This window comes from Ricinus communis, chromosome 9, assembly GCF_019578655.1.
Source record: "Ricinus communis isolate WT05 ecotype wild-type chromosome 9, ASM1957865v1, whole genome shotgun sequence".
Taxonomy (NCBI): domain Eukaryota; kingdom Viridiplantae; phylum Streptophyta; class Magnoliopsida; order Malpighiales; family Euphorbiaceae; genus Ricinus; species Ricinus communis.
This window is the reverse complement of record NC_063264.1, coordinates 5,705,898-5,717,296: the sequence shown is the minus strand read 5'-3', so window position 1 is coordinate 5,717,296 and position 11,399 is coordinate 5,705,898. Positions and strand designations below refer to the sequence as shown.

Here is an 11,399-nt window from a genome sequence, read left to right as displayed (position 1 = left end):
GCTAAGGAACCAACTTGCGAGCAAGTCGATGAATTTCTCTTATTTTCTTTTAACATTATAAATTTCATGGAACCTCTAATAAGAAGGACCCACTATTAATCATTAGCTTCTGCTGTATTTTCCTTTTTTTTCTTTTCTATTCACCTACCCTCCTCACTATTAAAAATAAATAAAATTATCATCATTACAACTATCATTTTCCATCTAATTCAGAGGTAAAATAAAAAATTATTATTATTTCCTTTTCAACTTCCACTATCTACAATACAAAATCCAAGGAAAACAAGTCAACTCACTCGAGTCAAGTAGCTTGCCAAAGACTTCCTAACTGTTCGCAAAGAAGAAGATCAGCTCTTTAGAAATGGAGGTAGGTAACTTGTTCGAAAGTGTAATGAGAGGCAACTGGAATGAAGTTGCTGTAGCCTATGAGAATCCTGTTGTTCAACAGCAGAAGATAACTGCATCAGAAGAGACAGCCTTGCATATGGCTGTACGGTTTGGCAAAACAAGAGTTGTGCGGGAACTAGTGGGAATGATTGAAGAAAATAATGCATTCCGAGTCCTGGAGTTATCTAATGACAAGGGCAACACGGCTCTACATCTAGCAGCAGCACTTGGGAATGTGCCCATTTGCTATTGCATAGCAACAAAAGATCCCAGTGGCGAACTCATGAAAAAGCAGAATTCCAAGGGTGAGACCCCTCTTTTCTTGGCAGCTCTTCATGGCAAGAAAGAAGCCTTTTCTTGTCTTGACTTTCTTTTCAAAGAAACACATGGAAATGCCATTGCCTATTCTTTGTGTACAAGAATCAACGGTGATACCATACTTCATTCTGCTATTTTTCAAGAACATTTCAGTAAGTGCGATTCTTCTTCTTTAGTTGTTTGTCTTTTCTTAAAAGAAAAAAATTTGTTATCATATAATTCGAATCACTTTCACAGGCTTGGCGTTGCAGATCATAAGACTTTACCCAGATCTTGTGAATTGTGTCAATAAGGGTGGTTTCTCTGCTCTACATATTTTAGCCAGTAAGCCTAATGCATTCGAAAGCTGTAGTCTTCTTGGGCTGCTTGATTGTTTCATCTACAGATGTAAGAAGAATGCTTCCTTTTCTTTTTCTTTTATATATATATAGTTCAAGATATAAACCTTTTAACAGACATTCATTATGCTATTGGACAATCTAACTCCAGTGTATTACCACTTTTGCATCCGACCATAGGGGCATTGCATACTACTATTAAATAATCAGAGAGTATTTGTTAAATCTCATTCAATGTTTAATTGTAAAATATTCAAGATATCTCTCAATGAGACTTGCCTATTTTAATCCTAACAAATCAGTGATGGATATATAATCTTTAATTATTAGGTACCTCCACTTGATATTAATAGATACAATTGGATGTATTGGTGGGAATATTAGTTTTGGAATAGATAAATGCTATTTTTGTCACCTATTTTCTAGAAAACCTTTCTGCCTAATCAAATTCTAATGAATTGCTATATTAATTTTCACATTGAAGTTCAACCCTCTTCCTCTTCATGTAGATATGTTTATCTATGATTACTAATGCATGTCATTTTTAATTTCTTATCATACATTTCTTTTCATTAGCTATACACTTTACCTGTGTTAACTGATTAATCATAATCAAATTATCCCATGTTAAAATTTTATAATTAAGGTATAAGGACAGATCACCTTGTTCGGAAGGAACTACGAGAGAATGTAGTCAACCACGCAGTTCTTTGTACTGTGCTTGGGAGCAGTGACAATCACACAGAAAACTACCGAACATGCTGTCACTTCCGAATAAGATTAAGAGATGAAGAAAATCCCCAGGCGGAAGGTAGTTTATTCCAACACATTAGGAAATAATTAAATTAAGACCTAATGATCTATCAATTGTTAACTACTAATGGTTATTCTATTCATTGGCTCTTTCAGGATGTGGACACATTATCGAGGATTTCCCTGCAGCTATGCGTTCTCTTATGTGTGTTGTGATAGATTTTGTTTGTTTTGCAACTCTGGATACAGTGAACAAGTTGCTGAAGATAGCTAGCTTCGGACTACTAGACATGGGACGTGTAATCTTGCGTGGTTAGCCTTAACTATCTTCACCTTCCCTAGTTTCTTTTGGCTAATCTAAGTAGTCCGGGCGCTCTACTCTGGGCAATAAATGAATAACATGGATCCACTTAGTTACTTACTGCCCTTTATTTGTTAAGAAATTAGTTTACCATTTATCTTTCAGCGGCGTGTAATACTAATATACTTGGAAGGTAAGAATTTGTTTTCTGTTATCATTCTTTTGTTATGATGACTGTCCTCTGGCAATATCTACTCTCCGACTATCATTCAATTGTTTTGCATTCCCAAGTAACCAAGAGAGTTAACAATTATTGGTCGTTGTTAAAAGTTTTCTTTTTTTGTCTTTTTCTTCTTGTCGTATGGGATTTTGTAGGCATCTGGAGGATAGACAGCGTCAAGGAAACCAAGAAGAGACACAAATTGGCGATTTACCTGTTAGACAGACTGGTTACGTGTTCTTGGATGTATAAGTATCATCCTGATGCAGAGAATCTTCTTAATGCAGGAGATGCAGTCTCTGACAAAAGCTCCTTCTCGAGCAGCAACTGGGCATTCGAGAACATAAATCCTCCTAATACAAATGCAGAGAATCCAGTTAATCTTGCTATTGCAAAAGCAGGGGATCCAGTTAATCTCCCTAATACAGCACATAACGAATATCAGGAAAATGATTCAGGCAAGAAAATAATTTTCTTTTAGGGTACAATGAAGTGTAATAGAAAAAAACTGAAGTTTCTGTTTATTATTCCATCATATTTCAATATGCTCCATTACAACTAGCAAACGTTTTGTTTTCATTTTATTGTCAATAAATCTTTACATCCTACAGAAGATGAAGAGAGAAATACCAAGAAGGAAACTCCCATTTTAACTGCAGCAAGAATGGGAGTTCCTGAAGTGGTTAAGAGAATTCTTGAAGCATTTCCTGTGGCTTCTTTGGACTTGGACTCTGACCACAAGAATGTGGTACTGCTAGCAGCTGAGAACAAACGAACTAAAGTTTACAAGCTTTTGCTGGAGCAGAAACATCTAAAGGAGAGTATGTTCCTCCAGCTTGACTACCAAGGGAACAGTGCATTGCACCTTGCTGGGACATTCAATGAGAACCTGATACAAAGTTTTCCGGAGGCTGCAACACAAATGCGGTGGGAATTTGAGTGGTACCAGGTAATTTGACCCTCTCTACGTATCATATCATAATTGGCCACAATGTTACTTCAATTTATGAATTTTAAATAATTTAGGAAAAGGGAATGGCAGAGTTGTTACTAGTAATAAGAAAAAAGGACTAAACGATATAGAAAGTGCTTTCTACTCAGCTAGTGATAGGGGAAAGGTGGGCGCATATGCATGCAGCAAGCCTCCCACCTATGACCTATAGTCATCGAAGAAACAACTGTCCATTTGTTAAGTTTATACGTGTAAATAATTGAATCTGCAATTTTTCTTTGGAACAACAATTGTATATGCAGTTTGTGAAGCACTCCATGCCACCACATTTCTTTACCCTCCACAACAAGAAGGGCAAAAATCCAGACGAAATCTTCACAAATACACACAAAAAGCTCGTCAAAAGTGGTAGTCAATGGCTTGTAAAGACCTCTGAATCATGCTCAGTCGTTGCAGCACTCATTGCAACAGTAGCATTTGCATCATCAGCAACCGTACCTGGCGGTTATGATGAACGGAAGGGTATACCAAACCTTGTTGGGCTTTCCGCATTTAATGTCTTCGCTATCTCATCTCTGCTCGCTCTTTGTTTCTCTCTAACTGCCCTGGTCTACTTTCTGGCAATTAGAACCTCTGGTTTCAAGGAACATGATTTTGCCGTAGACTTACCTAAGAAACTTTTCGTTGGCTTGGCATCACTTTTTGCGTCTATGGCTTCCATATTGGTCTCATTCTGTTCGAGTCATTCTTTAACGGTTGGTGCTAAATTGAAATCCTTGGCACTCCCGATTTATACATTCACAGGCTTGACAGTGATCATTTTGGCTGTTTTTCAGCTCCCCTTTTATTTTAACCTTCTGGTATTTAACTTTTGAGGTTCCTGAAAGTGGGTACTGGTGCTAGCAATGTTCTTTATGTACTTGTTTTATCCTTCCTGAACTTGTTGTTTTGGAATTAACTTTATGCAATGTATTGTCAAAATGCATCATATACCAAGAGCAAGTATTTTTACTATTCAAAGTATTATACAATTAATTGTTTACCAAATCGGAAACAGGGCAATTTTCATGAAGGTAATTTTGTCATCAAACACACATTACCAAGAAGACACTGTTATAACAAACACGAATGAAGGACTAAGAAACACAACAAAAAAGAAAGAATCAACTAAAGAATACATAGAAGTATAATAAAGAGATATTTTAATAGTCTTGTTTGGGATAGGAAAGGCCCTAATAAGATTTCAGACATTCCTTTGGTTGGTTGCTCAAGACAGACTTCCTACAGCATCATTATGCCATAGGCGTTGAGTGATTGGCTCGAACTCTTCTCCCCGTTGCAATAATGGGGAAGAGACTGTAATCCACTCTTTCAGAGATTGTCCCTTTGCTGCAGCAATCTGGTCTTGTTTATTAAGACTTCATTTACTTCTTTTGATTATAATTGGAGGCTTACTTTGGTGTTAATTGTAGGCATATTTGGTTTTGGCGGAATAATTAAATTTTATTTTTAATAATTATCCTGTTATGCCTGATGATCCTATTGTTTGTGTTAAGCATAGGTGTGCAGAGATTTTGGCCAGCGAGGAGAGATGCCGTTCCTTGAGTATGTCTCGCCCTTGGCGTCCCAACATTATGGTCTACCGGTGTCCTCCTGCTGAAGCCTTTGTTAAGATTAATTCGGATGGTGCTCTGAATAGAGAAATAGGATAGCTTCTGCCGGAGGTGTCATCCGCTATTGTGCATGAAATTGGTTGAAAGGTTATGTGCCTTTGATAGGGTCATGCTAATGGTCTTAAATTGACTTGGGATTTGGGCTATAGACAAGTTGAGGTCGAGACAGACTCCTCTGAAGCTTTTGCTGCTATTTCTGGGAATTCTTGCTTAATGGGGAGCTGTCATTCTCTTTTTCTCTCCAAATTCAAGCTCTTTTGGGTCAAGATTGGATTGTGCAATGTTCTAATCTGTATAGGGAAGCCAATTACTGTGCTGACTGGACTGCTCACTCGAGCCCCTTTCATTCTTTAGGCATCAACGTTTATGATCAGCCTCCTTCAGGAATTTTTAGTTGGTTGTTAGCTGATATTCTTGGCCTTGGGCATCTTAAAGATGCTATGACCTGATTTGTCTTTGTTTTGGGCTTTGCCCTTTCTTTTTTACCCTTTCTTTGACCTAATCATTTTTGAGCCATGATAAAGAATAAAGGAAAAAGCAAGCAGCAAGTTCAAATACTTGCTCTTCAGGAACCTTTTTACAGTGAGAATAGTAATATATATTATTTAAGATTGAATAGAAATTAATAGGAAGTACTCTGTGTTAGAACCAAGATATGAAAAAAGAATTTATTTCAAGCCTCTTAATAATATATACTAGTTTCTGTTTCTGCGTGTATACTGAAACCTACCAAAAGAAAAGACAAGGAATCGATTTTTGCTCCACCCAATTATACGACACCTGTTAATTACTTCAAGTTTATGGTTAAACGTTTTCTAAAGCTTCATATATATATATATATATATATATATATATATATATATAATCTAGATGATACAACTGAATATCTCAACTTATGTGCACCTACTATCTGCCAATCAACAACCACATTCTTGTCCTTGACAACTATGTAAATAGAAATGTATCCTACTCCATCCAAAATCAGAATCGAAGATTATAAAACAGAACTACTATAACAACTCAAATTTACATAATCTGAGGAAATAACGTTTCCATACCAGACTCAACTAGTCTCCAGTATTCAAAAGAAAAGAATGTCAACTTATTCATCTTTATTTCAAATGTAATCCAAGAAACAGTTTGTAACAGAAATTTACCTTCTCAAAAGAAACATTTCATGGCAGAAATTTTCTTCTCAGGTGGTACTTCCTTGAACAGTTCCCAAATAGGTACGACTTCTCAAGTGGAACCAACAAGGCTCATAGTTAATAAAGCTGCAAATTTTACAAGAAAATGCACTTGCCCTACTCCAATGCTTGCGTATAATCCTGCCAGCAGCTTTGAACAAGATCCAACATCACTGGTTTAGCTTTCTGCTTGTAGATGTAAGAAGCACAGAGAAGTTGGTAGATCTGCCTTATAATTCCTCTAGCAACTCCCTTATTTTAACACAGCTTCCTTCTCCATAAAGTTCCAAACTAACTCCATGATCATTACTTAAGTGCTTCTATGAACTTCTAAAGAAACACTTCGCCAGCGCCTTTTCTTTGACATAATCTGAAAATATTGGAGTTCTTTTTTTATCAGAACAAAATGACTAAACGAGTAAGTTGCACCACAAGCATCAGCAGCAGCAGCAGCAAGAGAGCATAAAAATGAAAATGAAACAGCTCTGTTGTTATGACTGGATGAACGAACATGCACTAGTAGTGCACACCAGAACAGGAAAAGGATTGTCAAACCAGAAATTCACAAACACCATAGTGGTACTCAAATATTGTTCTTATGTACAATAGACATAATTAAGCATATATCAACACAAAAAATAAATGCAAATTCATTAAACAAGCACCAATTGTAGGAAGAAATGTCCAAAAAGCAGTTGTGAGAAATTTGGGTGCAAAAAATAACCCACAATTATAGCCCCCCCTACAGAATTTAGTCCAGAGTAGAACTCCATGTAGACCTAAATAAAAATTGCTTTAGAACTTCACTTAGACTTCAAAAAGAAATAGGTTTTGTAATCTACTAAACAGAAACATTTCAAGGTCACCACTTTACTGCAGGTGTCTAGAACTGAGTTTATTATGTGCCAAAACAAAACACCATTCAATTACCAAGAGGCACAAGTTAACTACCATACTCTGTTTATAAATGAAAAGATGAAGAAGATGTCACAGTATAATACACACCAGCCAATCATTTAAACTGTATTAAATAAATCATTAAAGACCATACCTTACAGGATGGAGGAGGCAGTGAGACCTGGCGAACAGCATTTCCAGGTTCTGTTAATTGACGAATCTCTTGAAGCTGGCTCACAATATTCTCCAAAAGTAGCAACTGAACATTCTCTTTTTCCCGATGCTCCAAAGAGATATTGAGCTTTTCTCTACCCTCTTGTATGATCCTTAGCCTTTCTCTTAGCCACCCAACTTCGTTGTCAATTTTAAACCTCTCATAGTCAACCGCAGACATGGAATTTCTCCGGAGATCAGAAACCAAGGGTTTTCTTTGCAAGAAACCTCTGGGTGGCAATCCACTAGTTATTTCTGAGCAGCTTCTGCTGATGTGCTGCTCAGTTTGCCTTCTGTTCATTACTGGACTATTGCATGATTTTGGGAAGTCTAAGGAAACAATTTCTGATAATGTTTCCCTTCCATTTCCTCTGACTTCATCACACAAATTTAATTTATCATCAATCACATGAACATCATGCACACATGGACCCGTGTCGGACAGTCCATTGCTTGAATCTTTGTCATACTTCTTTGAATCATCACATCCATATGGAAAAATATTCTTGGTTACATCGCAAGGCTGGATTGAATTTGGTGACCCTTGGCTTGTACTGATGACATCACCTTGTTGCTTTATTTCCCCAACACTGGTGTTAAATCTCTCGCTCGAAGTATACCCTTCTGCGGTAGGCAAGTTAATTTCTGTATGCATCTCTAAACTCTGCATATCTGTTTCCTGAGAAAATGAACTTCTTTCCCATGATAATGATCTGATCTCTTCGAACTTCTCATTGATTTCTCCATTGCCACCTGACAGACAATGATATTTGTTAACACTTGGTTCCCTAGGAATACACCCTTGTTTTGAAGAATCAGCTCCATCCAATTCTGGGATTGGTAACTCTTTCCCAAAGGCAAGAGAATGATCTTGTGATACAATAGAAGTAACTTCACATTCAGAAAATTTGTTTGTATTTTCCACATGTTCTGTCTCATAAAAAGATTCACTAATCTTCTGCAGCATCAGCACTGGATCCTCACTTGAATATAGTAATGAAGAGGCCCTTCTTCCACGTGAGGTTCCTATATCTTGTGCATCAGAATCCAACTGCTCACTCCCAAAAATCATTTGCCTGTAAGTTTCAACTTCCTTCTCCAAGAAGTGTTTTTCCTTTTCCCTTCTTAGTAGGATCTCTTTGAGAATGTTCATCTCTTCAAAATCATAAGCAGACTTTTCTTCTATCATCCTCTGGTACTGCCTAGCTTCCATTTCAATCGATGCCTTCTCCCCTTGTAAACGTAGTATCATTGCCATGGCCTCATCTGCAGCAGTAGCAGCAGCACTCCTCTCTTTATCAAGCTCAAGGTACAATGCAGAATGAGCTGCTTGCTCTTCCTCTAGTGCTTGTTCGAGGACTCTAATTGTATGCTTTTCATCATTGCCATCAGAAAGCTCCCCTTCTACATTAAATTTCAAATCATCAGCATATAATCCATCCTTCTCTGTTGGTTTCTTATCTTTTGTAGGTTCCTTTGATACAGAACCAGGGGACTCTCTTCCCAGCAAACCCAAGTCCATTAAAGAGTCCCTGCCATCTAAAGTCACATAATGGTGTACGTTAGAAGCAGCATTTGAAATACACTTTAGCATGAGCATATGCAAGAATGTAGATACATTCTGGAACATGTTCAAAACATTTTCTTCTTGGGATTAAATGAAGTAAAACACTCAAGAATTATAACTCAAACTTACATGCCATCTTGTAATAATATACAGTCTAGAAAAGATACCAAGTCTTCCTCTTATATTTGAAATTGGAAAATTAGGTAATTATGAAGTTGAGATACACTACTTCAATGTGTCAACATAATTTACAGGTTTCAATCAGTAAACCATACACCTCTATGTTTGGAACTTCTGCAAGCATTGGACTATCATTGGATGGTTCAGTTCTATCATTTGGACCTTCTCATGGACAATGAAAGAGAAATAATAGTAATCATTTTTTGTTAAGTTTAGATATGGAAACAATTTGTCACAATTTAAAAACACAATCTTATGTTGTAGAACCTCTTTACTCTCTTCAATACGATTGTAATTCCATTGCAAAAACCACAAAGTTTTTATCTTCTTAAAGTGGCTTAAATTTTAATGCAAAGATAAATTATGAGAATAATGCTAACAGAACATTATCTGCTATCATGGTACCTTCTTTACTTCCATTCACCATCTTAATAACACTGGCAGGAGACTGAGGAAGTGTTTGTGCATCCGAATGAAAAGTCTCAGATGAAGCAACAGAAGAAGACCTTCCATTCACCATCGCACCTTTCCTCCGACGCCTAAGAGCTTGTCTCACCTTCTGATTCCAAACCCCCTTCCCCTTGATATCAAATTTCTCTTCGTTCACACCACTTGCACACATTACACCACTCCTCTCCTGAACCAAGCTACATGATGCTTCATCATCTAATCTAGCAAATTTATCTTCTAGATTTTTCAGGTTAACACCAGATTCAGGTTTCAACTTTTTGTCCCATATTTTATCAAAAGGGATCTTGCTTCTAACAGAGAACTGCACAGAGGATATATTCTCTGACGGACAATCTACCATCACTCTTTGCCAGCATTTACCACCATTAGGATCACCAAAAAGTCCATTACAAGGGCATGGAAGACATAAACCAAACAAACCCAGAAATTTTGAGACAAAATAAGCAAGAGTTGATGCACAGAGAAGCAGAAAGGCAATTGAAAGATCAAGAAATGCACCCACTAGCCCGATAAAAGTCCATGATTGTATCTCATTACACATCTTTCCAGAAAATAATTCTTCAGTAATCCAATTGACTAAGCATATTAACGAGTATCCTGTTAAAATGAAAGAAAAAAATAAAAAGAGGATAATATGTTAAAATTCAACATTTTCCATTGAACTTATCATTAAATAAAAGAATAGTAAATCCCAAAAATTTAAACAAGGAAAAAAGCGTTTTGTTGGATTGCCAAAAGAAAGCAACAACCTAGAAGAAACGCAACAAGACTACACTAAAGCTAAACCCAATGCAGCTATAAACTTGCTTAGGTGCATAACCCAGATACTCAAATAGCCAAAAGTCCTTTTCCTTTCATTCACAAACTTCATTTTCCTTCAGTTTCTCAGCAACCAAACAAGTAAAAATTCTGTCTTTAAAAGAAGAAGAACCCAAATAACAAACTAAGAAGCTTATAATTATCATGAACTCACCCGAGTTGGTACTGAGTGGACTCAGTCATGTGTTTTGTGGGTGGTTCATTACAAGCCAAAGAGAAACTCTTTCAAGTTCTGAAGTACTGAGAAATGAAGAAGTTTCAAAGACATTGACGCAAACTTGTCTAATGCAAAAATATGGGCTCCATTTCCCGAGATGGATACGACGCCGTTGCAGTCCCCACAGCTCTTGTAAGGATTTGTAAACACACGCGCTGTTTGTCGGTTTTAGATCTTTAATAGACGTGTTTTACAAGCGCTTTGTGAGAGTGGGATTGATTATTGCATGATTGCTTTAATGTGGGCGGGTATTAAATGGAGGCTTAGCTGAGAAATTAGGGTAGTTAATGCCTAATTAAGTGCTATTAACACCCTCATTCTTTACCGTTATCTATTTATATATTTGTGGTATGATTTAGATGTTCAAAAAATTATCCTTTCCATTATGGGAAAGTTTTCGAATTATTTGTTTAAATATTCATAAATTGAAGAATTTTCCCAAAGGCCGAATTTAAATAACGTAATATAATTCATATTATTGTATATTTAAAAATTTGAATTTCCAAACTTTTGATTATAAACGTATATTTGATATTTATTAGAGTGCATCTTAGCCTAGAATTGTCAAAGTTTCTGATGTTTATTTATTTTTTTATTGGTTCTATTTTTGGATTAAATCTCTTGTTATATTAAAATATTGATCAATTTGTTACTGATTATAATATGGATATCTCTTTCTAAAAATATATTATATAAATTGATATATAAATTTTTTTGACATATTTATCTTAGTAATTTTAATATATACACCTACCCTTATGCATAATCATAATATTAATGTGGAGTTTTTATATTATCTTTTAATTAAACAATACTTTTAATTTTAAATATAGCATATAATTTATATGTTAATTAGAAGGAAATTTGATAATTAAAAAAATTATAATTTTAAAATAATTTTTTAAC

At 36.0% G+C, this 11,399-nt stretch overlaps 2 protein-coding genes across 3 annotated transcripts; one reads left to right on the top strand and one right to left on the bottom strand.

Moving 5' to 3' along the window:
* Positions 1–278: 278 nt before the first annotated feature.
* On the top strand, positions 279–4,283 carry LOC8280665 (ankyrin repeat-containing protein ITN1). 2 transcript variants are annotated; one of them, XM_048379363.1, is made up of 7 exons: positions 279–857; positions 943–1,092; positions 1,690–1,854; positions 1,953–2,108; positions 2,605–2,775; positions 2,929–3,266; positions 3,572–4,283. In XM_048379363.1, the coding sequence occupies exons 1-7, from the start codon at positions 362–364 to the stop codon at positions 4,142–4,144; spliced, it is 2,049 nt and encodes a 682-aa protein (XP_048235320.1). In that variant the 5' UTR covers positions 279–361; the 3' UTR covers positions 4,145–4,283. The 2 variants fall into 2 exon arrangements, with proteins under 2 accessions (XP_048235320.1, XP_025012917.2); XM_025157149.2 differs by having other exon boundaries at positions 280–857; positions 2,473–2,775.
* A 1,653-nt stretch (positions 4,284–5,936) lies between these two features.
* Positions 5,937–10,566, bottom strand: LOC8280667. Its single transcript, XM_015718633.2, has 4 exons — positions 10,431–10,566; positions 9,392–10,054; positions 7,181–8,778; positions 5,937–6,499 (listed from the first exon to the last, which is right to left on the bottom strand). The coding sequence occupies exons 2-4, from the start codon at positions 9,996–9,998 to the stop codon at positions 6,440–6,442; spliced, it is 2,265 nt and encodes a 754-aa protein (XP_015574119.2). The 5' UTR covers positions 9,999–10,054; positions 10,431–10,566; the 3' UTR covers positions 5,937–6,439.
* Between the last annotated feature and the right edge of the window lie 833 nt (positions 10,567–11,399).